Source organism: Diceros bicornis, chromosome 14, assembly GCF_020826845.1.
Source record: "Diceros bicornis minor isolate mBicDic1 chromosome 14, mDicBic1.mat.cur, whole genome shotgun sequence".
Classification (NCBI taxonomy): domain Eukaryota; kingdom Metazoa; phylum Chordata; class Mammalia; order Perissodactyla; family Rhinocerotidae; genus Diceros; species Diceros bicornis.
Window position 1 is genome coordinate 2,339,754 of NC_080753.1, and position 26,795 is coordinate 2,366,548.

General features: G+C 41.9%; 1 protein-coding gene across 1 annotated transcript in view; it reads left to right on the top strand.

Annotated features, from left to right (window-relative positions):
* Positions 1 to 220: 220 nt before the first annotated feature.
* The window catches only part of COL9A1 (collagen type IX alpha 1 chain), a 63,243-nt gene continuing 36,668 nt past the window's right edge, over positions 221 to 26,795 (top strand). The window contains exons 1-15 of the mRNA XM_058554073.1: positions 221 to 493; positions 1,897 to 1,971; positions 2,272 to 2,307; positions 2,413 to 2,475; positions 9,076 to 9,129; positions 9,394 to 9,429; positions 11,326 to 11,349; positions 11,979 to 12,032; positions 13,310 to 13,363; positions 14,264 to 14,296; positions 15,036 to 15,092; positions 16,526 to 16,579; positions 20,633 to 20,686; positions 23,191 to 23,244; positions 26,132 to 26,185. Coding sequence (XP_058410056.1) covers positions 416 to 493; positions 1,897 to 1,971; positions 2,272 to 2,307; positions 2,413 to 2,475; positions 9,076 to 9,129; positions 9,394 to 9,429; positions 11,326 to 11,349; positions 11,979 to 12,032; positions 13,310 to 13,363; positions 14,264 to 14,296; positions 15,036 to 15,092; positions 16,526 to 16,579; positions 20,633 to 20,686; positions 23,191 to 23,244; positions 26,132 to 26,185 — 780 coding nt within the window. The 5' untranslated portion in view covers positions 221 to 415. The remainder of the gene's footprint in view (positions 494 to 1,896; positions 1,972 to 2,271; positions 2,308 to 2,412; positions 2,476 to 9,075; positions 9,130 to 9,393; positions 9,430 to 11,325; positions 11,350 to 11,978; positions 12,033 to 13,309; positions 13,364 to 14,263; positions 14,297 to 15,035; positions 15,093 to 16,525; positions 16,580 to 20,632; positions 20,687 to 23,190; positions 23,245 to 26,131; positions 26,186 to 26,795) is intronic.

The following is a 26,795-nucleotide window of genomic DNA, read 5'->3' on the forward strand; positions in this document are numbered from 1 at the left end:
CCTCCCACTTTCTTCCTCGAAAGAATCCAGGCTTTGCTGTAGGACCAGATAGACAGCAAGGAAAGACAGGTCCACCCACAGTAGAAACCTGGGGAGGCTCTGAGGACGGCGAGAGGCCGCCCGGGACCGGCGGGGCGGAGGCAGAGCCGCGCGGCGCGGCCGCGGGGAAAGGGTTAAGGGGGATTGTTGTCATTCTATCCGTCCTCCCGGCTGCAAGCTCTCCTCCAATCCCCAGGACCCTCTCCAGGGCCATTCACAAACAGCAGGAACGTACGCCTCCCCTCCCGGGCACCTTTGCCACCCCTACCCGGGGGCGCTTTAGCGGGGGAGAAGGGCGCTGCGCGCGGCGGCGGGTCCGCAGGCCCAACGGGGTGGCCGCGCGGAGTCCGGCCGGGATTCGCAGCGGGCGGGGGGCATGGCCTGGACGGCGCGGGGCCTCGGGGCCCTGGGGCTGCGACTGCTGCTGTCCGGGCTCTGCTTGTGCGCCGCTCAAGTAAGTTTTGCGCGAGTTCAGGGGGGCGCCTTCTCACTCTCTCCCCATCTTTTCTTCTCCAGACCACCGACCAGGTAAGCTGGGCCGAGGAGCGTTTGCATTTTTCAAGCGCACACGAGGAAAGGTGGGATCAGTCGTGGGGAGGGCGCCGAGCATCCGCCGGCCTCGCCTGCCTCCAGCCTAGAGCACCTGCGGCGAGTGCGGCGGGAGTCGGGACTAGACGACCCCCGGGTCCAGGAGAGCTGTCCCCCCCGGGGGTCCTAACACCGCAGGCTCAGGCGCTGAAGGCCCGCGGCCTCCAGACTGGGGTGTCATTTTTAGCTGGGTTGCGTCTTGCCACCCCCCTCCCCATCCCCCTCCCCCGTCCCAGTCCCGAGGCCTGGCTGGAAGGCGCCGGATCCAGGCCGGCGGCGCTCTCCGCTCTCGCGCTGCCCCGCCCGCTGGGGCCCCACCCGGTGTGTCCTGCCGGAGGTGCCGGCGGCGGGGGTGGGAGCGCGCGGCCCGGCCCCCACGCGCGTTCCAGCGACTTCCCCGGGCCCAGCGCCCCGTCCCTCCCGCGGACCCGACCGGCGGGCCGGCTGAGCCCAGCGCGGTGTGAGGTTTCACGTACAAAGACCCCATTGTAACCCGTCTGGTCATTGGAGTTTAGAAAAACAAAGTTTTCCTAGATGAAAGAAGCTTTTTTCTTTCTTTCCTTCTTTTTAATTCAGAAGAGAAAAAAGTCCCACATTCCCTAAGCAGCATGTTCATGCTATTTCAGACGCCAGCATTCCCTCTAGCATCAAGCTTAGCTGTTTGCAAGCAATAAAAGGGATCACACCTCGGTCAGTCTGAAATTAGGTGTAGTTCTGAAGCGAGGTGCAGAACTCGCTGGAGACTCTCGCGCAGGAGAGTGTCCCGCCCGTGGGTCTGTGAGGCCAGGGCTCGCGGGCTTCGCGGCTCTCCCCCCGCACGCTCCCCCCGTCTTTCTCTCAAGAGTATCCCCCCAGATTTCTACTGGACACAGAAAGGTTTACAAACGATACTGTAATTGATCTGATGTGGAGCGCCTCCATTCTTAGTGTTCCATTTTGGCCAAAACACTGAGTTGCAATTACTGATTAAATCGAGGGCGGCATCGAATGACCCGCGTTTTCATCACTGAACCCCTTTTATAAAGAAGTGTTAGGCCTCCTTCCTGGGGGCATGGATCCGCTCGGACCCCGCAGTTCAGCCGCATCTGAATGTGGCCGGGCCGCAGGGACCCGCTGGGCCGCGTGAGACGCGTGCACGGCCTGGAGTTTCCAAACTTGGCCTCCCGGGGCGGCGTCCTCGCGGGGCGGAGGCGGGGCCTCGGGCGTCGCGCCCGGTTCTGGTGGTCGCCCAGCGGCGCCGCTAACCCGTGTGTGTGCTGTTATTAGCAGAGAGGACCCCCGGGCGAGCAGGGTCCCCCCGGGCCCCCGGGCCCCCCTGGAGTTCCGGGCATCGACGGCATCGACGTAAGTGTCCCTATCCAGGCCCCGTCCCTCCCGCCCGCCTTTTCTGCCCTCCCGCCGGCTCGGGTGTGTTTTTCGAGAGGGCCAGATGCCCCCACCCAGGGCAGGATTGGCCTTGGGCGAGAGCTGGGGGTAGATCCTGAAAGCGGTGGTTTTCGGAGGGGGAGGTGGACGTGTCCTGTCCCCGTGGGTCGTGAAGCTGCGCCATTCAGCCCTGTCCCCGGCCGACCTGAGTGGGCATACGCGGGGGATTCTCCCAGCGCCTCGCACTCACTGATGCTCCTGCCTTTTCTCCTGCCCCAGGGTGACCGAGGTCCGAAGGGTCCCCCAGGCCCCCCGGTAAGTTGGTCAGCGCGTTCGCTCTCCTCTCCCTTCCTTTAGACGTGGTTTGCAGCCACGTGCGTCCGAAGGGTCTCAAGTTGGCGCCTTTTCCCTCCCGCTCAGGGTCCAGCTGGAGAGCCGGGGAAGCCGGGAGCTCCGGGCAAGCCGGGCACGCCGGGTGCCGACGTGAGTAGGCGGGGTGCCGGGGCGCGCAGCCCGGGGCGCGCGTGCATGTGCGCGCGCGTGCATATGAGTGCGTGTGCATGTGTATGTGTGTGCGTGCATATGCGTGCGTGTGCGTGCGTGTGCGTGAGAGAGGGGAAGGGAAGAAGGGAGAGAAGAAAGGAAAAGAGCGGGAGGGAGAGGGGAGACGAGGGGAGGTGAGAGGAGCGAGAGGCAGAGAGACGCGCCGGAGGGGCGCGGTGCGGGCGGCGGAGGCCAAGTTGAAAGCGGCTGTGGCCGTGAACTTGGCCTCGCGCTCCTGGCGCGGCGCGGAGGGGCTGGGGCGGGTGGAGCTGCCTCGCGGCTCCCCGGGGAGAGCCCCAGCGCACATCTCCTCCTCTCAGAAAACAGTAATGGGTGCCGGTTCCCGCCTCCAGCGTCCACTCCTGCTCACCCCGCGGGCTCAGCCCCATGCGGGCACAGGGGTGCTGGCCTCTGCTGGGGCTTCGCAGCAAGTAGTCTCTGCGCTAGCCCTTTCATGGACACTCTCTAGATTCATTTAGAAAAAGAACTTGCAGGCAGAGGAAGGGGCAGAGTGCTCCTAAAGCCCAAGGAAGAGAGAAAAGAAGGATGCGCTTGAGGAGAGGGCCCCAAGTAAGTGGGGATGTGTGGCTGCGGGGCAGGGCCGGGACATGGCCCGCACACCTGGAATAAGACATTCACAACTAGCTCGCTCTCTTCCCACGGTGTTCTCTTGGTTGGCATCACTGACAGAAAACAGCTGGCTATGGTGGCCTGAAGACTGGGAACCAGCAACCTTTCCCCAGTGTGTCGTCCCCCCCCCCCCCCCCCCCCCCGTCTGAGGGAAGCTCCGATGCTGAGTTGTCTGGTAAACCTAACACGAAGTATTAGATCTTCAGCGTGGAATGACTTCAGGACTCGCAGCTTCTCCTCTCTCCACGCGTTGGACTAGTAGTTACTGAGGTCGCACTGCGGGCCAGTCCTTGACTTAGTCGCTGGGATTCGAAGTGAAGTGAGATATGGCATCTGTTCTCAGAACAGGCAGTGGTCTTGTTAACACCTTATGTGGTCTCCCAAAACTAAAGATTTTCTAAATCAAAGAAAGCACCTGCAAACCTATAATTATAATTTCCAAGAAATTTTGACTAGAGTTTGACAGATCCTTCATTTTGAGAAACAAGGAGCTAGATTTTCCCGGTTATTAAGATGTGCCTTCTTTATCAAGATGACCATAATGAGGGTACTTGTCTATGCTGGTTACTGCTTTAGGAGAGAGACTGTTTTACATTTCAAAGCCCCTAGTTTGGACTTTCTATGGATGCACAGTGGCAGTGCATGAGGCCCCCAAGGGCTGATATTTGGATAGTAGAAACCAAATATCATACTAATGTTTGTGTAATACAAACTGAAATTATGCAGCTTGTTAGCTATCAAGCTCTTTGAAACACTGTGAATTTCTTGAAACTGTCACATCATAATAAGAAAGTCTGATAAATACAAGGCTGTTGAATAAACTAATCACCCAATGTAGGTTGGATTTGTTTCTGCATTCCTTTGAAACTTGGAGCTGCCTTTTGTTTTGTATGAAAAGAATATTGTGATTAAATTATTATTATTATGGAGTTTTGTGATGGTTGAAGCATAAACCAATCACCTGTGGCCTTGTCTCGCTGTTGAACTGCAATAATTTCAGACAGAGGGCTAGGCTTGTCTGCGCCTCAGTTTAATGGTGATTTGTAGAGGGCTCAGCAAATTCTTCTTTATGATTTACCATAAGGACATAAAGACAATGCCTAGTTTTGCTTTATAAAGTAATTTCGCCACTTAAACAGAAACAAATGAAAGTACTTCAAAACCTTTAGCAGTACAATGTAGATAACAATTACACGTAGTTTTTTTCTTTGTCTGTAGTTGCAGTACCATAGTGCAGAAGAAACTGGATTTCCACAACTTAAAATGTGAAAGAGCAAGTCTTCTGAAATCGTAGAACTCTGACCCTGAAGGTTCTCAGGGAGAAAGTGGTGAGGGCATTGACCCAGTCTCCTGGGATTGCAAAGGAAAGGGAGAGAAAATGAAAAAGAGAAAGGAAGGAGAGAAAAAAGTAAGGAATTATGTATGTGCCAGTATTTTAGGCCTTTTCCAGAACTAAGCAAAAAATCAACTTCACTGATTTGCTTTTTTCCTCAAGCACAGTTGCAAACATTCTTTCCTTTAACCTTACAATAACCTGGGAAGCAGATTTGGCTAGTGTTATTCTCCATAGACAGGGGAACTGAATAATTATGAGGACAAGTAGTTTTCTCAGGGACCCAGAGTTATTTAGTGGCTAAGATAGCGAAAGAAACCAGATTTCTTGCTTTTTAGACTCATTCTCTCTCCAGATAGTTTTGCCTCATGTGGGTAAAAATGAGATTCTTAAATAATGAATAATTGGAGAAAATAGGGAGGAAAAAGAGTGATAGTGAATTTTTAGTATCTGAATGAAAGAAAATGATATGGATAATTCAATGGATAATAAAATCGATTTATAATTGATATTTTGTAATTGTTTGTAAATATTGATGTGATTCATACTCATATCATAAGCCACAGGGGACTTATTAGATTCTGAGCTGAAAAGTTTTCTTCTTCCACTCTTTGGCTCATTTGACATTTTAAACAAATCTTTTACCTTAAATTGAGAACAGACATTGGGAATAATGAAGTATCTAGATTGCTAGATCAGAGTTTGTCCCTGTGTAGGGAGCTCAGTAAGGAGGAAGGCTTCAATAATCTTTGTTCAGTAAGTGAACCTGAGGGTAGTGGTGGGACCTTAAACTTCCAGCCTCTGTCTTCTGCTCTTTGGTTCATTGCACAGCTGTGTTTTTTGGTAATATTGACAAATTAATCAGATGATGTTTGGAAGAATCTGAAAGGAACATGGTTTAAAGGTAATTATCCTGAAGTAAGTGGATTTTTGACAGCAAAGGAAAAAGAGTCATGGCAGCTGTGCTTGTAGAATTATGCCTTGAGTCTCCCGAGCCGAGTGATCAGTGTGCTGGAAGGAAATCACTGTTGAGGGCTGGCGTGCTCTACCAAGAAAGTTCAGAACACAGTCAGCTTCAATATCATCCCACACAGAACTTGGTCTTCATGAACATCCATATGAAAGCAATTCTTTCTGCCGCTGGTAATGTTTTCCTCTGTCATTTCTTTGACAAATAAGAATTATTGCAAATTGGCATTGTGTGTGTGTGCTGTGTGTATGTAAATGTAAATGTGAGAGATTATGTTATGTATATAATCTCTTTTTCCTGCTAAGACTTCAGTTTAAGTTTTAAGATTCTTTTCCCTTAAATAGAAATGTAAAATTAGAGAAGTCAGAGCTTGGTTAGAACCTTGCACCCAACGGACCACTGTATTATTATCATCCATAGTATCAACAGAGATATTCTTCTTTTTTTAAGCATTTTTTTTTTTTTTTGCTGGGAAAGATTCGCTCTGAGCTGACATCTGTTGCCAGTCTTCCTTTTTTTTTCCCTCCCCAAAGCCCCAGTACACAGTTGTATACTCTAGTTGTAAGTCCTTCTAGTTCTTCTATGTGAGCTGCCACCACAGCATGGCTACTGACGGATGGGTGGTGTGGTTCTGTGCCCGGGAACCAAACCGGGGCTGCCAAAGCAGAGTGTGCTGAACTTTTAACCACTAGGCCATCAGGGCTGGCTCAATGGAGATATTCTTATAGGCACTGTTTGCTGTGGTGTGCTCAGCGAGCTCTGTAAAACAGTATTTTATTCGTTCTTCTAGCATCTGTCTAAGATAAGCAGAAGAGGAATTAGAATTAAATACAAGAATTATTAAATACGGTGCCACTTTTTACAGGAAAGAGATTAGAGCATCCTCTGAAGATGCTATATGATTAGGATAGTGAGTTATTAAGAAATTATTCTGAAAGGTCAGTGTAAGTGGAAATAATCAGGCATCAAAGAAATGTGAGGGCCCTGAAGTACAGTGCCCGTGGTTAGTATCTAGGTTTTTTGTTTGTTTGTTTATTTGCAGAGCTGCTTCTGAATGAGGTTTTAAGCTCCCAGAGAGCAGGAAACCTGTCTTATAGATCCTGTGAACTCTTCACAGCATCTGGAACATGCTGACTGTATACTGATGACGAGAATAAGAATAGCTAGTGTTTATTCAGGGCCCACTCTGCCAGGCACTATTGTAAGCACCTTGTGTGTAATATCCCATTTAATCTTCAGAATTACCATAGGAGGTAGATGTTAGTGTTATACCTATTTTACAGGTTAGGAGACCGAGGCACTATACAGTTAGGCAACTTGCCCCTGGTTGCACAGCTAAGTGGCAGTCGGGATTTGAACAAAAATGAAGATGATGTGGAGGGACAAGTGTAAGCTCCGTCCAGCTACCAGGCCAACCTAAATTAACTGTATTCAGTGGTCGTGTGTAGAGTGGGTGTTAGCTGCGGGGGCAACGGCAGGATTGTGACGGACTCACAGGCGTTGTCCTCATGTGGCTTATGCTTCTCTACATGGTGATTTCATCACCGAGTTCACTGTAGCATCTGACACCAGAATGTATTTTCAGTTTAATTGAGAGAGCTTCCTGGTGACAGACATAATCTGTCATGTCTTATGGGAGATACTTTAAAGAAGAAGTGACCTGGAAGCAGCCTCCAGGTTCTCTGACCATTTACTTGGTTCCGTCTTATTATTGTGCAGCTAAATTCCTCCATGTATATAGTAGCTACTGTCCTCCCACCTTGTCAGTCATTCCAGGCACAAGTTGAAGATGCTTAGTTGGCTGCATGAGTGAGAACCGACCAGGTTGGTCTTGGAGGGTGTGTACATGGAGGTAGAGGTTCCATTACTCAAACATGCTGTGAGGTTTGTAAAGTCTTTGTGCTATGTGTGCTTCCAGAAATGCTCCTGGGTGAGTGGTTCGTTTGCCAAAATACAAAAGCCAACATTCCATCGCCACAGGTGCTCAGTACTAAGAGGTTGGGGCTTGTTCCCAAATTACAGCCTTGTAATTAGACTAGGGTGATTGAAAATCAAAAACAGTCTGTCAAAAATTCTTTTGTGTGTGTTTAATAATTTCCTTCTTTGGTAAATTTCCAGTAATTAACATTTTCAACTCTTTTTTTCTACTTCCTTTGATTCACTCTTTGGAGTTATGAGGGAAATTAATTGATGTAGAGAGATGTAAAAATGGCGGCCAGTAAACTAGTTTCCATACAAATTACGTGAAAGCATTTTATTGGTATTTACGCAGATTATGACAGATTTTTAAAAAAATTTTTATTTATTTATTTCCCCCCCCAAAGCCCCAGTAGACAGTTGTATGTCATAGCTGCACATCCTTCTAGTTGCTGTATGTGGGACACAGCCTCAGCATGGCGGGAGAAGCAGTGCGTTGGTGCGCGCCTGGGATCCGAACCGGGCCTCCAGCAGCGGAGGGTGCACTTAACCGCTAAGCCACGGGGCCGGCCCTATGACAGATTAAATAAGGATTTTAGTGATCCATTTTTAAGTAGGGCTTTCATATTTTCAAGGAATCCCTCCCTTGATTGATATTATTTGAGTCTTTTTCAAAATCTCAATAATAGAGGTTTTATAAGATATTTATGTATGCATGCATATATGTATAAGTACATATATATGCAGATACATATATTTATCTTTAGGAAGCTGTAATTTCAAGATTACATTATAAATGACAACATCTAAAAGTGTCAAAGAGTAAAGAAAAAGTTAAAAAAATAAAAGTGCATCTTCACTAAGTATGGAAATTCAGGTGTATATGTAATGCTATCATGCTTTAGTATCTATTTTACATTGAGGATGGTAATAAAATAAGTACTGATAGGGAAAATGAGGTGTTTGGAAGATATGCTTTAGTACTAAAAATGGTAGTTATGAATGTGTTTTATAGTAATTGGCTTAAATTCTACATACTGAGTGGCACGTGTGAAAATATATACTTAATTATTACAATTTTTACTAAGGAAGATAATGTAGAAAAATGCATGCTCTCAACATTTCAGCTTTAAAAGTTAATGTTCTTCAATAAGCAATTGTCATTGCTGGAAGATGGCTAGAGGGCTTTAGGTGACTACAAGGCAGTAATGAGATTGATTAATTTTAATTCTTGAAGAAACATTTTTATGAACTCTCAAGACATTGTTAGAGAGCTATAGAGACATTTAGTATTTTTATTTTATAAGTGAAGTCAAGAAGGTACATAAACCTGGGTAAATGGCAGAGCTGAGACCTGTTGTCCCATCAGACTTGGCTAGTAGAACACAGTAATTGTTATATTGCATTTTTTCAAAGCAGAGACAAAAAATACTAACTGAACTCTGTGATAAACAGTGCAGTTAGCAGAAAGTTAGGAATATGATAAAATTTATCAACAGAAAGTAACTAACAAGCAGATCTCATGTTAAACGTTATCTTGGAGTAAGAATATAGAAAGGTAGTTCTTTATAAATATTTGCATCATATGTAGGTAACCATCCTGTACTTAATTAATAAATAAAATGGATTATCCACTTAGTGGTTTGCCTAAGGATGCTATAATAGGTCTAACATCATCTTACTTCGTTAGGGATTAACAGGACCTGATGGATCCCCTGGCCCCGCTGGACCGAGAGGACAAAATGTAAGTTAGCCACCTGTATTAATTGCTGGCATTAATTAAATGCCGAAGTGTAATTTTATTGTAGTGTTTGCAAATCAACTAATAGATTAGTTGTGAACCTGTTGAAATACACTTGTTCAACGAAAATTGTGTTTTAGTTGAATTAAATTAAACTAAAAGCACCAAGATGGAGTGTTCTTATGATTTCGATTATTTATGCAGTTTGCGTATTTGCATATGCATGCTACAAAAAGCCAAGTACAATGACGCTATTTTTATTTTTAGGGAGAACCTGGTGTGCCAGGATCTCGTGGATTTCCAGTAAGTAAATATAAAGTGACAGAATTGAAAAATCTCCTCTCTTTAGGTAAAATTCTGCCATTGTGAAATTTTTTAATGCAGTTTTCTTCATAATACACATCACAAAGGAGTTTATGACTTATCTGGTATGGTAAGCATTCCGACTATGAGTAGAAAAATTTTAGAGAAATTTGAATGTCAGTATAAAATACATGTGTCTGTTTGCACGTGGTATTTCCCAATAGACAACTCCCCCTCCCCCATTGATAGAAAACCTTTCTTGCATAACAACAGCAAATCTTAAGTATTCAGTGTTGAGACCATGGCATTGTACTGCTTTCTTCACAACTGGTTGTATCTCTAACGAAATACCAGCCATCAGGTTGTATCAGCTGTCTAATCCCTGGCCAGTCTTTTCCTGTGTTGCACACTCTGGCAGATTTGTGTATTTCCATCTCTAAGAGGACCAGGTTCTCAAGGCTGCTTCTCTTTCTATTTTGCTCTTCATTCCTCTTTTGTTCTTGTCATTAATCTGTATTTTTCCTCCTTGTTTTCTTTGCCATATTTCAGCATCTGTCGGCTTTTCCATTATAAGCCTATTTTCAGAAGTGAATAGCTTTCTGGCCTTTCTCCCATATTTTTCAACTCAGAGCTCAACATCTTATAGAGATGCCTTTTTTTTAATTTGGTGAAATTTATCAAACATCTAGCTTTCTGATAATGAAATAACTTATTGATTACTTTGGTATTTTCAAGCATAACACTTATTTCCCAAATAGATCCACATATTAAAATGTTCAAATAGGAGTAATTTTTCAAAGAATGTCTTGAAAAAGTCCCCCTTATCATTAAAACATACTGCTCATGTGAAATTCTTGCTTGTTTTGGCTGCCTAAATAATTAGAAATAATAATATCATTATCAGAGTGTATACATTGATGCCACTGGATGCTTCATATATAGATATTAAAAAAAAAGTCTGGAATTAAAAGCTAAATGAATATGGTGTCAGAAATAGCTGTGAATAAAAGCTCTTTAAGCCAGTGCAGGGGAGAAAAGAGGACTGAGGAACCCCAAGGGGGGAGAATGAACCTGGAAAGCAAAGAGAGAAAAGGGGATTCTAGGCAGCTGATGTTCAACTTCATTAAGTTAAAAAGCATACAGTCAGGGTTTATTATGTAATAGACCCTCTGCTAGGAATGGAGGGTAGGAGGATGAATAAGACATGGTTTTAGTCCTTGACTATATACGGCTTGTTGTTGCTAAAGAGATAGAAAGTGTAAAGGACAGGGGGACAGAAAGACTGGCTTTAACATCAAATTCAGCATGTTAAATTAGGGTCCCATCATAGCTCATTTCAGGAGTGACACCACCTTATTGTTGATATCTACTGGACTTGGTGTCTGGAAATATAGCCCTACCTGTCACAGGGAGTGTGTTTCTGACCACTTTTTATCCTCTGTCTCTCTGGGCTGAATGTTTGTTTGGGGAACTTCCAAACATCACACTGTAAATTGTAAAGCGGTGCACTGTATTGTTTTAACGTAGGCTTCTTATAAAACATGACACACAAAACACTCGTAAACTGTCAGGTTGTGATGTGCCTCTGTGAGTGATCGCAAGTTCTCCTGAGGGCAAGCATGGATGACTTCTTCACCTGCCTTTTCTTAAAAAAAGAAGTTTGGAAAAAACATTCCTGGTTAGCTTAGACATAAAGGAGTGTCTGAGGAGCTGAAACAAGCTTCTGCTTCCTTTAAAGGCAGAGCCGGGTTTGCTTTTCTTATCCAGTGCTTTCTTTAGAATGAGCATCATATATTTATTTAGAGTTAGAGATGTAGTTTGAACTGAATGATGCCTGTGTCCCTATTTACTAAATATGAATCATATACCCTAACACTTTTTATTTTGCTTTGTTAGGGCCGTGGTGTTCCTGGACCCCCTGTAAGTATCATCTCTTGGTTTATTTTTACAAGTCTATAAAAATGGCCTAGGGGCCGGCCCGGTGGCGCAAGCGGTTAAGTGCGCGCGCTCCGCTGCGGCGGCCCGGGCTTCGCTGGTTCGGATCCCGGGCGCGCACCGACGCACTGCTTGGTAAGCCATGCTGTGGCGGCGTCCCATATAAAGTGGAGGAAGATAGGCACCGATGTTAGCCCAGGGCCGTCTTCCTCAGCAAAAAAAAAAAGAGGAGGATTGGCGGATGTTAGCTCAGGGCTGATCTCCTCACAAAAAAAAAAAAAAAAAAAAAAAAAAAAAAAAGGCCTATTTCTCAGATCTCAACCTGTCTCTTCAGCTAACACTCTACCCAGGGGTGTTTATAGTGTCCTACCTACATGATCTTAGGTGGGTCCTATGACAGCACTCCTATTCTGTTAAACAAAATATTTCATTAATTTAAGAAATTTCTGTTCTATTTAAAGTAATTAAAATTTGGTCAAATGAGTTATTGTCTCATTGGAAACCAAAGCTAGCACAGAGACATACTTCTAAGTTGGATATCATATTTGATACCGTTTGTGATAAATTGTAAAATGTCCATCTGTCATCATGTGCCTCTGATTTGTTGACTTTAGGGTCCCCCTGGGGCAGCAGGCCTCCCTGGAGAGCTCGGCCGCGTTGGGCCCTCGGTGAGTACCACAGCGCATTTGGATAGACGTTTGCTGATTTGACAGAAGATGTTACTAGGGAAGGCAAATGGGCCTAACTATGTGTTTTCCCCTGAAAATCCAAGAAATGGCATATGAATTTCATTCCAGTTCATAATACTGGTGGGACCAGGGATAATAATAGTACCTCGTTTTGGTAGAGTGATTTTAATTTTTTTCCCAAAGTTGTCAGCTAAACTTTTCTTCTCAACTTCTAGAATTAGTGATCAAGTCAAGAAGTGTCACTTCCATTTTACAGACTCTCAGCCAGGACTGGGGTCTGGTGTCTTGTGTTAGACTCTGCATGAAATGAAAGTGAACATGTATATTTATGTTAGGATCATTAAATTATAATTGAGCCAACAGACTTTAGACAATAAAGAGCTGAACTCCATAGAGAAATTGCTGGTAGTAAGTACTTGGTGTTAATATTCAATAAATTTTTCAAAACTGTTGAAGTAGTGACGTCATGTGAAGGATAGATAATTGTAAACTCGTTGGGAGTAGGAGCCACGTATTATATATCTTCTTGCTTCTGTAGATGCGCTTACTGCTTGACAAATTTATTTCCTGAACAAATGAGTGAATATGAATGATTGTAAAGTTAAATCAGTTGTAAGATGCTTTTGACTTCTTACGGTAGACCATTAAGAAGGAAAACATATGCCAAGAGTAAACTCTGGGTATTAAGACTACATGGAATCCATTTTCATCTGAATGGCTCATTTGAATTTAGCTATCTTTGATGTTCTGTCCCACTGGCAAGGGAGTGCAGTGGCTGGCTGAGTGATGGCTGTGGGTGAACAGCTCAGGGAGAACCTGGCACTGCAGAGACTCACCTTCCATCTCACAGCTGCAGGCTGGGTACAGGCCTTCTTTTGCTACCTTTAGCTGGATGGCACTAGCAGTATTGGCTGTTCCAGTTCCTCTGCAAATCAACTAGAAAAATATAGCATGTTTCCAGTTTGTTTTCAGAGTAGATAAAGTGATCATTCTAGAGGGAAGAATTGGCTTTGCTTTTTTCCCCCAGGTCTCCCTCTGCCTTGTTTCGTTCCTTTGGTGAGACTGGAACTCCTCATTCTTCTGGTTTTGTGGAGCTAATTGGATTATGGGCCACCCATCGATTTTGGTGGCAGGTCTTTGCATGGCTGAGCTCTGTAGGGGTTTCTAGCAATATCTTTCTCTCATGCCTTGCCAGTTTTATGCACTGTGTTTTGACTTGTGTATAACCACTGTGTCACAATTTTCAAATAACTTAGGGTGACCCTGGGAAAAGAGGACCACCTGGCCCCCCTGGCCCTCCGGGACCCAGCGTGAGTTATTTGCAGCTTGAATTTCTCTGTGTCTGAGAGTTGGGATTAAAGAAACCTAAGAAGCCAAGTCATTGTCCTAAAATTCCAAAAAGGCTACCAATTTTTTCATCCACTCAGAGCATGGGTCTTTTTAGGCCAGAAAAGTAGAGAAATCACGGTAATTTAAAAGGTGGTTTTGGGGCCGGCCTGGTGGCATAGTGGTTAAGTTTTCGAGCTCCTCTTCGGCGCCCGGACTTCGCTGGTTCGGATCCCGGGTGAGGATCTACACACCGCTTATCAAGCCATGCTGTGGCAGCGTCCCATATAAAGTAGAGGAAGATGGGCACGGATGTTAGCCCAGGGCCAGTCTTCCTCAGCAAAAAAGAGGAGGATTGGCAACAGATGTTAGCTCAGTGCTAATCTTCCTCAAAAAACAACAAAAAAAAGTAGTTAAAAGGTGGTTTTATGGGGAATGGCTTACTCATTGTATTTGAAGTCCTTTGAGCTTGTGATTTCTGAAGTGCTCAAAACTTGGATGTATAAAAGGAACATTTTCAAATGAGCTAGTTTTTATGAAGAAGTTACACAGTAAGCAATTTAAAAGACAGGAGTTTAAGTGGAGATAATTCATATTTTTAATTTATGATTCTGAGTTCCCCATATTTTCTGTTCTGTCTCACATTTCATCTCCCTTCAATCCCCTGAAAGAAATAATCTCCTGCAATTTAGGGTTCTCCAAAAGGAATATGCCCATGAGTCAAGTTTTTAGGATATTAGCATATAATAATGCTGCTATTTTTTCCTTATATTTTATTAAACAAATATATTTATTATATTTTTGTCCAATGAATTTTCTATTATTAGTAGGTTTGAATTAAATATTTAACTATATTCTTAACTTTAATATTTTCTTTACTTTAGGGAACAATTGGCTCTCATGATGGAGATCCATTGGTAAGATGACTTCCTCACCTAAAAAAATACAGTTTTGAGTCAAAGACCATGTAAACTTCAGATGAATTCTCTTTAAAATGATCTCGCCGGGGTATGTGTGTTTCCAAGTGTTACTTTTCTCCGATGGCAGAGCCATCTGTAGCACAGGTGGCCTGGGCTTGTACACACTCAGACTGTGGCCGTTTTTCATTACAGGAATAGCTTTCTTTTTCCATAATCCTTTTACTTTATGACTAAAGCATGCTCTTCACCAGAGCACCCAATTTTAGAAGATAGAAGTCACATAACTCCCTCTGAGACTTGTTTCACTTATAGACTAATATTCAGATGATGTTGGTAAACTGCACATTTGAGGAGGGGATGTGAATCTGGGGATAGAGCTGTTCCAGTGGAGCGGAGGGGACAGGGATCCGGTCATGGCATAAAGGGTTGTCTGGAAGTGTTTTATTTCTTTAACAAATTAAATCTGAAATAAATATGGTAAAATATTAACAGTTATTAAATCTGGATGGTGGATACATGGGGACAGGGTTGCTATATTCTCTGTACTTTTCTGTAAGCCAGGAATATTTCCAAGTTTAAAAATTAAATAATAAAAAAAGGAAAGGGGTATTCAGAGATAGTTAATGAATATAACTGCACTGGGGTTCTGTAGCTGGAATCCCTAAAAAGCATACCAGTTTGTCGTAAAGTGGAGGCTCTAGTTTATGCTCTCTTTCTTTCTCTCTCTCTCTGGCAGTGTCCCAATTCCTGTCCACCAGGTCACTCAGGATATCCAGGCCTACCAGGCATGAGGGTAAGTGAATAATTTCAGTATTTTATTTTCAAGAGTATTATCTGCATTAAAAATAGAGGCTTTCCTTTAAACACTGGCCTTCCTGGTGCAGAGACCCCACATTGATGGATTAGGCAAGTCTGTGTTTGCTCAGTCTGTGGCCCTTATTCAGTCCTAGACATTCCAGCTGGTGCCCGTGACAGGTCCTCCCACCGAGACCCAGATGTGTGATTAGACGGTGCTTCTGTTGTCTAGGGAAGAAACACCACGGATTGAGAGACTCTAGAACACCAGATTAAGGTTCAGAAAGTTGCCTCCTATGGAGGAAGATGTGGGGCATTGTGCACATAATGTATGTGAAACTATTTTAGTTAAAAACATTTGGAAAAACTGTGCAAAATAGGCAAGAAAAGAAACGTTCCAAAAGTGTTTTTTTCTCGCTCTGCCATCATAATTACTTCAAAACTTCCCATAAAAATAAAAAAAAATAAACACCAAGTGCTGGGGCTAAATGGCTTTCTCTCTCTAGTCTGTGAGTCTGAAGTGATTTTGAAAAATTCCAGACCAGTGGAGTTCTGCTATGATTGGAAAGGCCCTGAGGCATTGGTTTTCCAATTATGGTTTTCTCTAAGGTTAATTTTGGTGGATTCCCACAACTGCAGAAGATTTGGGCCTGGATTGGTGTCTTATTTTTCGCAAAGACTTGCGTTCTTGAAACAGGAAAGGCTCTGAGGGTGAAAGCTCTGATGGACTTAATTCTGGAATGTTCATTTCATGTTTGCCTCATATTACTGCTCGAAGCACACCTGTGCTTAGAACAGGTGGCCTGATGAGAAAAGAAAGGGGTCTTCTTTTCATGCTATGCAGCCTTCGCTGACTGGCCTTTGTACACCTCCCTTTGTACTTGAAACTGCGTGCAAGAAGAGGCGGGAAGGTGTGCATCTGGGGAAGTCCACTTCTTACGCCAGCCCTTCCTCCACCTCCAGGGAGGAGATGGGTGTTGAGGAGGCAGAGGAGTTCTCAGAGCAGCCTGCAGAGAGTAGGGGATAGATAGCCAGGTGAACTGGGTGAGGACTGTCACCTCTGGAAAGTAAGTCACTGGTACTGGAGAAGATGTAATGCTCTTTAACCCAACTGTGAGAGGAAGTTTGGGGTGGAGGGATCTAGGGACCAGAAGGCAATGAATCATGTTGCTGAACCAGGTAATGGAGCTCTTATTATTCTAGAACAGTGTTTTTCTATTAACTGAAGCTGGTATTTATCATGTACAGCAGTCGTGTAACACACATGGAGCTGTTAAGGTCGTTTGAGGCTGTCATTTTCTTTGTGACGTAAGCTTTTTCTTAGCAGCACACTGACACAGATTTCGGGAAGCAAGATGACTTTGTGAGCCTTCTGACTGCTTTCTGTGCCAAACCCAATACAATTCGTTTGTTTGTTTTTGCATTTGTTAGGGTCATAAAGGGGCTAAAGGAGAAATTGGAGAACCTGGAAGACAAGGTCACAAGGTGAGGAAAAGGAGCATTTGGTGGGTAAATTGTGATTAGGAGGTAGTGGTCACTTTCATTATAAGGAATTCTAAGGAATAATAAAGCACGATATTTTACTCTTCCTTTTCAAAGGATGATTGGCAAGTTCCCCGTAGATGCACCAATATTTTGACCGAGCGCCATCGTCTGAGGTTACTCAGTTACAGAAGCACAAAGAAGCACCACAGATCTTCATTCTTTCCTGCGCTGCTTTCCTTTTCAAATCAATCACACTCAGCCCTTTTCCTTGATGCTTTTGATTGTCGAACGTTATTCAGCCAGTCATTCCACCCCACTAAGCAAGATTTTATGACAAGTGTAAAATTTTATGACAAGTTTTGCTGAGACTAGCAAACAGGGAAGTTGGTAATTGGCTGACAGCTTCTCGTCTCCAGTGCTGAAATAATTGCTCTGTTTGTTTCTGGCCTCCTTTCAATATACCTTAGGTTTTGAGGCATCTGAGAGTCAGTGATAGGACTTATGTTATCATCTGGGTAGGAATATGGACTCCACAGCACAACTTGCACTGGGGCTGGGATGCCTGCAGAAGAGCCAAGGCTGAAGTGTAGGGCTGGGTGACCTGTTTGCCCCTTTTTCATCCACTAGGGAAAATCACCTTTAAGTGTCTAAGAACTTGACTTCCTGTAGAGTAGAATTTTTGTCCCTGTTAATGCTATAATATTTTACAAAGTCAGACTGTTCTTATTAATGGGGGTCCTCTAGACTCTGTTGACTGTGTCCTTCCACACCTTTATGGGGTCGTAGCAGAAGATTAGTCTTTTTCTTTGGAAGTCAAGAGCTGGAGAGGCAATTTGTTAATATCTGCAGGCATTAATATCCTTGAACTCCTTAGCTAAAATCAGTCTGTTGAACAATCTTGGATAATCAGGATAAATAAGCCAATTTTCTGTACTCTATTACAGTTTGGACATTTATTTTAAAAGTCTTTTATTGCTTAGGCTCTGAATAATTAAGGCATTTTATTTATCTGGAATACAACAGCTGGGTTGTTGATGTCAAATTGTAGAAAATAGAAAAAAAAGTTGAGTGTTTCGGGAATTTTTATGCGTGCCCATTCCTCCATTGAGTCTTAAAATTCATAATTTAAAAAATTCAACAAATATTTATTTATTAAGTACCTGTATTTGCTAGGGTTTATTCTAAGTGCTAGGGACACAGAAGGGAAAACAAATGTCCCATCACAGGGGACTGGCTACGTTAAGTATGACATATCCATATAATAGAATATTATCAAGCCACAAAAAATAGATGTGCAAAAATATTAAATTACACCAAAAAGATATTCGTGAGGTAGTGGGTGTAGTAAAGCAGATGCAGTAGACTTCTGTGATTTTGGGTACCATGCATCCTTCTTTCTTTGCGTGACCCCTCTTCTTTGGGGAACTTTCACCCCCTGTCCCATGGGATTTGTGGATGGATGGAGCTGTCAGTCAGAGTATCTCTCCCCTCTTCCCATGAAACTAATATTTTTGATACCTCTACAAGTTAGTTATTTGAACTGTCAAGTTTGGTTTGGTCTTTAGTGAGAACCTGCAAATTTTTTTGGTGTGTCAAGTAATTGGCCAAAATGTTCATTGGGAGTTGTTGAAAACTCCTTTAATTTATTTCACATGTTTATGTCACTTAAAACTTTCAGTGGTGTCTTTGAAAATTGACAGAAGACATAGGATGACAATAGCTCGTTGAAGAATGAAGCTTGAAAGGGCTAATGGATGCACTGAACTGTAAACTGAAAGCAGAATATTGAGGAATTAAGAGCCTAGAGGCCTGACATTTGCATTCAGATTCACAGTTCTGCCTTGAATTTACTCTACAGCTTAGTTAATGGAGATTTTTAAAATTGTTTCTGAATCTAGGAATGAATAGTCAAAAAACTTTCAGTATAACGATAGTAAATTGCTACTCCTGAATTTGTCATTTAACTTTGTGGCTATTGATTAGTTGTGTGCTATTCATCTGCTAGTGAAATATTTAAATCAATTACATCACTCAAAGGTTTATGAAGAAGCTGTGGGAAAATACCCCGGACTCTACTAATGAAAACTTACAGTGGACGTATCAGTCACTGTTGGTTTTGTTGTTAGGCAGAGAAATACAGGGAGCATTTAATTAGACACGTGTTGATTACCCTCCATGAACTAGCTTCCCACTGGACTGCCTCTCCCCACTGTCAATCATGTGTTCTTCTGGAGTATATCTGAATATAATTATGAGACTAAAGCCACCATGCAAGACTCTCACAATTCATTCAAAAACCAAGTATAAATGATTTAGGCAAAACCTAGTTCTTTGCATTATATGTCCAAATGTTCTACATTAATACTGCTGTTAAATTTTCTATATTTGCTTGTGTGTGTGTGTGTGTGTGTGTATGTGTGTGTGTGTGTGTGTGTAATCTCTAAATATAAGGTATAGTCTGTGGAGCAAGATCATGGGTGAATTGAAACATAATAAAGAAACAATAAAAAAGAATTTTTATCTAATATTGTGTACGTAATATTAAAGATGAGGAATTTTTCTTACGATGAATTTCACAATTTAAGATCTTCATTACCACAGGAAATGTAGGGCAGTATATCTATTGTAAAAAGTAAAACCGTTTTCAGAGGGAAATAACTTTTTTTCAGAGTCAATAAAATAATTTTTCTGTAAGAAAGAGCAGTTGGATTTTTTTGGAATATACTAACATTCAAAGTATATCAGAAGTTGTAAAATTATTATCAAAAGTCAAAACAATAATTAGTTAGAAAACATAATGGAAAAAGATTCCATTGGCAATAGCTACCAAATAGTCAAAATACCTTGGAACAAACTTAAGAAATGTTCAAGACTAATGTGAAGAAAAGAGCAAAACTTTATTGATGGAAAGAAAAAGAAAAAGAACAGATTTGACTAAATAAGGATATATACTGAGTTCCAAGACAGACTCAACATTGTAAAGATTCTAATTCTCTCCATATCAATCTATTAATTTAATACTGTCTTAATACAAAGCAAGTAGTACTTTTCTGAAGATCTACCCAACAATTCAAAAGTTTATCTGGAAGCATAAACATTTGGGAAAAACTGAAAAATAAGAGTAACTATAAATGAAAAATAGATAAAGGAATTCTTTCTACCTGAGGTTAAAATGTATTATAAAATTTCAATGATTAAAATGCTGTGGTATTGGCAACATCACACAACAGATAGTAGCGCACAATAGGAAGCCTAGAAACAAGTATATTTCACAATTTAGTAAACGTTAAAGATGAATTTTCCAACCTGTGCAGAGAGAATCTGTTATTCAACAAATGATATTGGAGCAAGTGGCCAATTACTAGGAAAAGAGAAAAAGACAGATTTCTACGTTATATTTTACCACAAAATAAATTATTGATAATTAAAGATTTCTTTGTAGGAAATTAAACTATAAAAGTGCTAGAAGAAAAATGTAGATGAATATTTATATATTTTCGGGGTGGAGAAATCTTTTCTATGAGTGACATCAAAGGTATAAGCCATTTGAAAAGGAAAGGAAAGACTAATGTAAATATATTTAAAAAATTGTGTGTGATACAAAAATTTTAATAAGAAAAGTTACAAATGAAAATCATCATTAAATAATATTGTAGTTTATGGAAAAGTTTGCATAGTATGATCATATTTCCTAATAATACACCCCCTACAACACAGACATGCCCTGGGCACATGAATGCAGACATGTGCCCTAGCACTCGTCTCTCTCTCTGCCCCTCTTTCCTTCCACCCTCCCTTTCTTTAGAAAAGCAGCTAAAATGTTACCAGTATTTATAGTGGCAAGGTGGGATTTGGGTGACTTTATTTGTGTTCTCCTCTGTATTTTCTGAATATCGTACAATTGATATGGATTACTCATACAAAATAATCTAAGAAAGCACAATACAATAATCCCGGGGATGCCAAATGAATTTAAGTGTGCTGAGTTAGACTAAGCCTATTTCTGTGTTCATTTGCTAGACTAACATTTGCCTGCTTTTCTGTGCTTTTTAGGGTGAAGAAGGTGACCAGGGAGAACTGGGAGAAGTTGGAGCTCAAGGACCTCCAGTAAAGTATTTTAAAAAAATATTTAGCTAGGATATGCAAATAGTCTTTTTTCATGAATTTTGGAATATTTTCTATTCAGCATTTGGGTTAATAGTATTACATTAACATGATATTCTCTGTATTTCCACCAAGTCAGCACTGGAAGATTACTATTTTTTCAAAATAAGAAAAGGTCCCCATTGTACATTCAAGCACTGTTTTAACAGAAAAATTCTACCTATAGTTGCATACGTTCGTTTATTAAATTTCAGGGCTAGGCAATCTGAAAGCAAGTATTGAACACAAGAGGATGATAGATATCTTTTATGTTCTCTGGTACTATCACATAATGTAGTGAGAAAAGTTCTGGAACCCTGAAAATGCAGGACGTGTACCATCCACTTGATTTCATGCAGCTTATGCCAGCATGTAATCATTATAATGAGAACAGTCTTAACTGCTCGTGATTATGTCTTTTAATAAAAAGTTGGTCCCTTGTGCTTTGGCAGATTGCTGCAATAATATGCACAGTGGGGTAATTAGGGGCACAGACATACTTCAATTTAAAATGTTTGTTAAATCAGAATTTACACTACTTTTGTATATTTAAGTGGAATTGTTCACTTTTTCCTTGTCACAATGCGTAATAACAATTATGGAAATAATAATTTCAGAATATTCATTGACCATCGCAGCCAGCCAAGGTACGGACTATGTCAATGATAAGCTCAGGTCCTAGTCTCAGAAGCTGAAGATTTAGGGGAGACCATCACGGGGCCACCCTCCCTTCACCTGCTCTGCTCTTCCCTGCACAACTAGCCTTTTACAAAGGGTTCAAGGAGCTGTGCAGACTCGTGCTTACCCAGAGCTTCAGGGAAATCAAGCTAAAGGAAACAAGTCAGAGAATCTGTAAGAAATGGCCTCTGCTTTTAAGCCATGTGGAAACTATAAGGGAATCTAGAGGAGTCCAAGGTGTTTGTTCCGGAAGCTTGCCTTCCCTGAGCCTTTGATATGAGGCAATAGGGAGATGGACTCTATTTCACAGGTGGGAGATAGAGATAAATAGTGTAAGAGACATAAGCTTTTTTTTATCTGATGAAAATTTGGTGGGAACTTACAGTTATTTTTAAAGCCATTCTCGAAGATCCTCAGATCAGGATTTTGCATGCAGCATTTAAAAAAATGTGTTTTCGTGGATTAAGGCTCTCTGATGGGTGCTGCATGACTCAAGTGGTCCATTGGGGGATATTGTGAGTGCTTGCTGACTTTCTGGTGTTTGGGAGTGCATATGCTAAAATGTTTCTGTAAAATTCACATGTTGTTCACTTTTTATATGTGCATCTGTAAGTCATGCACAGAATTTTTAAAAATAAGCTTTTTGGAACATTTATACACAAGCTCTGTCCTTCAAAGTAGTCACCTCGAGAGACAATACGTGGCATTCTATGTCACTGCTATTGACTCAAATAGTTTTGGAATTCTTTTTGTAGAATTACCTTCAGAAAGAGCAGTTTTAATCTGATATGGCCACATCCCACTTTACATCCTAAGTGGATATCCTAATCTGGATCATCCTACACATTTGTATTTCGGGTCATTCTTAAGTGATCTACACAGAATTTGGGACTGACCTGGATGCAAGGTTGACCGTGGAATTGCCTCATTTTCTCCAAGTGAGGACACAAGGGAAATGACCAGCGTAGAGCGACTTTATCTTAAGCCATTACAGTGGACTGTTAGCAAGTTGTTCAGAAGTAGCCATCCCACTTTCCTGTTGGAGTCTCCACCCACTGCTGCTCCCAAGGGAGCACCGTGCTCACTCGTTACATTTTTGGAGCCCTGCTGCTGTGGGGCCAGAGTCAAGAATAGTAACACATCAGTATTGAACGGGAACCTGGAAATCACACCGCACACCCCATTGTTAGGATCACCCCGTCCTAAGCTTGAGATGGGGTGAAGTCTACTGCCCTGAATTGGAATTCAGAATGATTTTATCATAGAAATGGTGTAATGAACAGTGACTACAAGTGGTTACTGGAGACTTCAGTTCCATTTATAGGTCATAAGCTTTTGTGGGCTAGCCGGGGAACCTAATGGCCTTTGATGGTATACATTGGTGGGGAAAAATTATTCCAAGGTTTAAAATCACAGCCATGTTACATGTAACCAAGTTACACACCACGAAGCAGGTGGGAATGGTGGTTTATTCTGTCTGTGAGTTAAAAGATAAGTCAAATACATTATCATAATTCTCTCATGCAAGATATTTACTTTTCTGTCCTCAGTAATTGTTCCAACTCCAGGTTTGTGCAGGTCTTCAGAATTTTAGAAAAGGTTTACCATCAGAAGAATTCTCCTTGGATTTTTCTTTCTAAACTAGAAGAGTTTGTCTGTATATAAGGTCTCTCTTTCCTAGTGTTGCCTTTGGTGATGATAACATCCTTCATCTGGATGAACCTTTGTGATGAGATAAATGAATGTGTCCTTCAGCTAAAATAATTCACTTGTCTTTTTTACATTTCCAGGGAGCTCAAGGACTGAGAGGCATCACTGGCATAGCTGGATCCAAAGGGGAAAAAGTAAGATGATGATGAGGATATAATAGCAAAATGTAGGAATATTTAAACTTTTGGCCATTTAAAAAATATCTTCTTATCTTAAGCAGCATCACTTTTGATTTTTTATTTGGTGCTTTGTGTGTTTGGTTAGGTCCTCACGTTTCTGTTATAAATGTAGATGATAGAAATGAGTGGTGTGCGTGATACTGGTCATGTATTATATACATTAAATTATCTTGGGTAAACAGGAGTAAGCAGGGCTGTTATATTTTATCTCTTTGCCATTATCAGTAGTGAACACTGATAGCACTGATGCAGTACTTGAAAAGCAACGCAAAGACAGGGGAGGATGGAAAGGGAGAGGCAAGAGAACGCAGGATGCCCCTGAGGGTGCTAGGGCTGTCTGTGGCTCTCCTGCCAAGCTGATTTCTGAGCTCTGCCCTCAAAGGATAATACACTTGTGGCCGGAGTTCATCAATCTCTCCTGGTGTCAGAGACCAGATTATCCTAGTGTTTCCATAGCAAGGAACTCTGCGAGATTCTGGGGAGATTCAAAGAGGAATAAGAACTTCAGCAAGTTTGTTATTTATTGGGAGAAACAAATACATAGATAGCTAATAACTACAATGCAACAATTGAGACATAAACTTGAGGGCAAGTGGTATGAGGGAGTGAAGCGGGAGAGGCAGTCTTGCTAGGGCACCTGGGAAGGCTCATGGAGGAGGTGGCATTGAGAGAGTACTGGGCCTAGAAAGATGAGGTGTTGCCGTTGGCAGAGGATGGAGGGCTGGGAAAGCTTGGCTGAGAGAATACCGTGAGCAAAGCAATGGAAACCTGGACAGTCATGATGTGCTCTGTGTGTGTAGGAGTGTGGCTAACTTCTCTACCAGATTTTAAGAAAATGGTTACCACTTCTTAGAAAGCATGTGAGGAAAGCCAATTTGAAGGCTCCATAAAATAAAGAAAGCACTTTTGCCCACACCCAATTCTGACCCTCACCTCGTTCTCTTTAGAACCTCTGCAGCTAATTTGTGTTGTTCTGCACAGAAGCAGAGAGCCTTTTGTTAACAGCCAAACAAGAAGAACTTGTCATTGTAGGTGCTCAATAAAGGAAATTAAATCTTTTTTTAAAAGAGGTGTACATTTTTGTTCACAAAATAATTCCTTCAATTGCATTTTTTTTAGCCTCTTCTAGGTATTCTCATTCTGCCTGCCTTTCTCTTCCATTTCCTCTGGAATATTTCTTTTCTAAAAACATTGTATTTTAAAAACCATATTTCATATTTCATTACCTTATATTTACCTTATATTTCTACATTACCTTAACTAACATTCTGTGAGCATCTCTTCTGTTATTAAATAATAAACCCCAGTTATTTTGGAGTTGCTGATACTTAGCCCTTTTTGTTTTTCCTGGGTTTAGATCATCTCCTAAAAGATGCGACTCCTCACTTTAAAACCAATTACTGTTCTTGATATGCTCTTTATTTCAGGTATTTTTCTACTTGGTATTTTTCAAAATTTCTCATTTCCTCTGATTTCTGTCAAATTGCTTTCAATATTAAAAAAACCTCTCCTCATGAACTCAGACCCATGGAGTGGTTACCTAGTAACAGCGCTTTGGGTCTGAGCTCTGCTGAACAGCAATGAGAGAGAGAGAGAGGAGCGTCAAAGCCATTCCTAGAATGCAGAGGCCAGCTCTGGCTCACAAGGCGAGGTGGATTAGGAATTCAAGGTCTTTTTCGGGTTTTCTGAACCTCTGCTTCCCTGCTGAATGTGGAATGCCTTCTGCTTTCTTCTGGTTTTCAGAGATCAAAGAATTTTAGGGCTTTGTGGTGCCTCTGCTTCAGTTGTGTTTTTTCATTGATTCTGCCTGTGTCTGAACCTTCTGTCAAAAGTTTTCCAGTTTTTAATTCTTGCGCAGACGGTGTCCACCTGGTTTTCTTGGCCTGACATCTACCCACTGCTCTTTTGACTGTTTTCCATTTGTTTTATCTCCCCATCTCACCCCTGCTCGTGAGGAGATGGCCTGTTCGTTCATTCAGTTGCCCTTCTGCCTTCTCGTTCACTCAGTAGATGAGAAAAAGATTTAAAGAAGAGGGTTGTATTTTGTCGTGTACATATGTAGAAAGCACTAAAAAAACGCCATATTTTTGTTTTAAAATCACATTTTGATTCTTATAATGAAAATAAGGAGGTGATATGTACAATATATAACCAAGTCGGAGATAATTTCAAGATAATTAGATCTATAAAGCTCTGTAGTTCTTATGCCGTCATCACTTGCTGAGTGAATCTGTTGTTGAGGAAATAGATTGATTACTTTACACAAACTGAACGTAATATCTGAAATGAAAGAGGGGATGCTCAAATCCTTATTACAAGTCATTCTTCCAGATCACGTGGCTGAACTTCTGACTCTGGATCTTGGTGGAAATCCAGAGTCCCAGAGTCCCTCCCGCAGCTGTGGTGGCAGCAGAGTCCACAGCAGCTCTTCTTTGGGTGGCTCCTTGGTCTTCACCATTGATGAATCCCCCCAGGAATCCTGAGAACCCGGGAGGGTGACTACCAAACCTCTTTCAATAGGTGTATTAAGTTCTCTAAATAAGTACCAGTGCTTCTAGTTCCCGTCAGCAGTCAAGAATGGATGTGATGTTAACTTAGAATATCTAGAGTGTTGTCAAAGATTGGATGTAAGTGCTTTTGGTGGTATGAGAAGATGTAAACTAGTGTTTTCAGATCTGAGGTGTCTCATTAAATACTCCTCGGGGTTCACTGATGAAGAGTATATATTACAAACACAAAACCTCCTTTTTATCTGGCTATTACAGTTCTTTAGAGAGACTGATGTGCCCTTTCACATACATGGCTGATCTCAGGTTTGTGTCTTTGTCTTGTTTTTTTGTAGGGAGCTCGAGGCTTCGATGGAGAGCCTGGGCCTCAAGGTCTTCCTGGCGCACCTGTAAGTAGTTTTCCTTTCATGAGACTCGATCATAGATTTTGGCGATGATCGATGATAGATTTTTTGCTATATACGTGTGTGTGTGTAAGTTGTAAGTGTCTTTTACATGTGAATAAAGTGGAAAAAATGGGCAATAGTTTTTATATTTATTTAAAATATTTTAAAGACAAGCATCTCTTTCTTGGGTACAGAGACGTGTTTTTCTGACTTGATACGGGTTTTGTTTTTCCCATAGGTGAAACAAATTGCTAAGTTTTATGTTTGCCATGTTTTCCTTTTGTTTTCGTGGCCAGGACGCTTAGAGTCACAGTAACGATCTCATTTCAAGTTCTTGGGCAGTTCTAGCCTCCTCCTTTTCTATGATTTCTGGTCTCATTCTTCCATATTTTGACTGCCACATGTACATGTGTCATTATTGTAGGCTGCCTCACACCTGTTCTGGAAGTAAATAAACAAAAAAGCCATTCATTAAGAATCACCCATACCACAAAAAAAGTAGAAAAGGTAAAAGTAGGATAGAATTTCCAACTATCAGGGTCCTACGGTCCAGTAGGAAAGACAGAATGTAACTGAATGATGCATTGTAAGACCATGCCCTAGAGTGTATGGT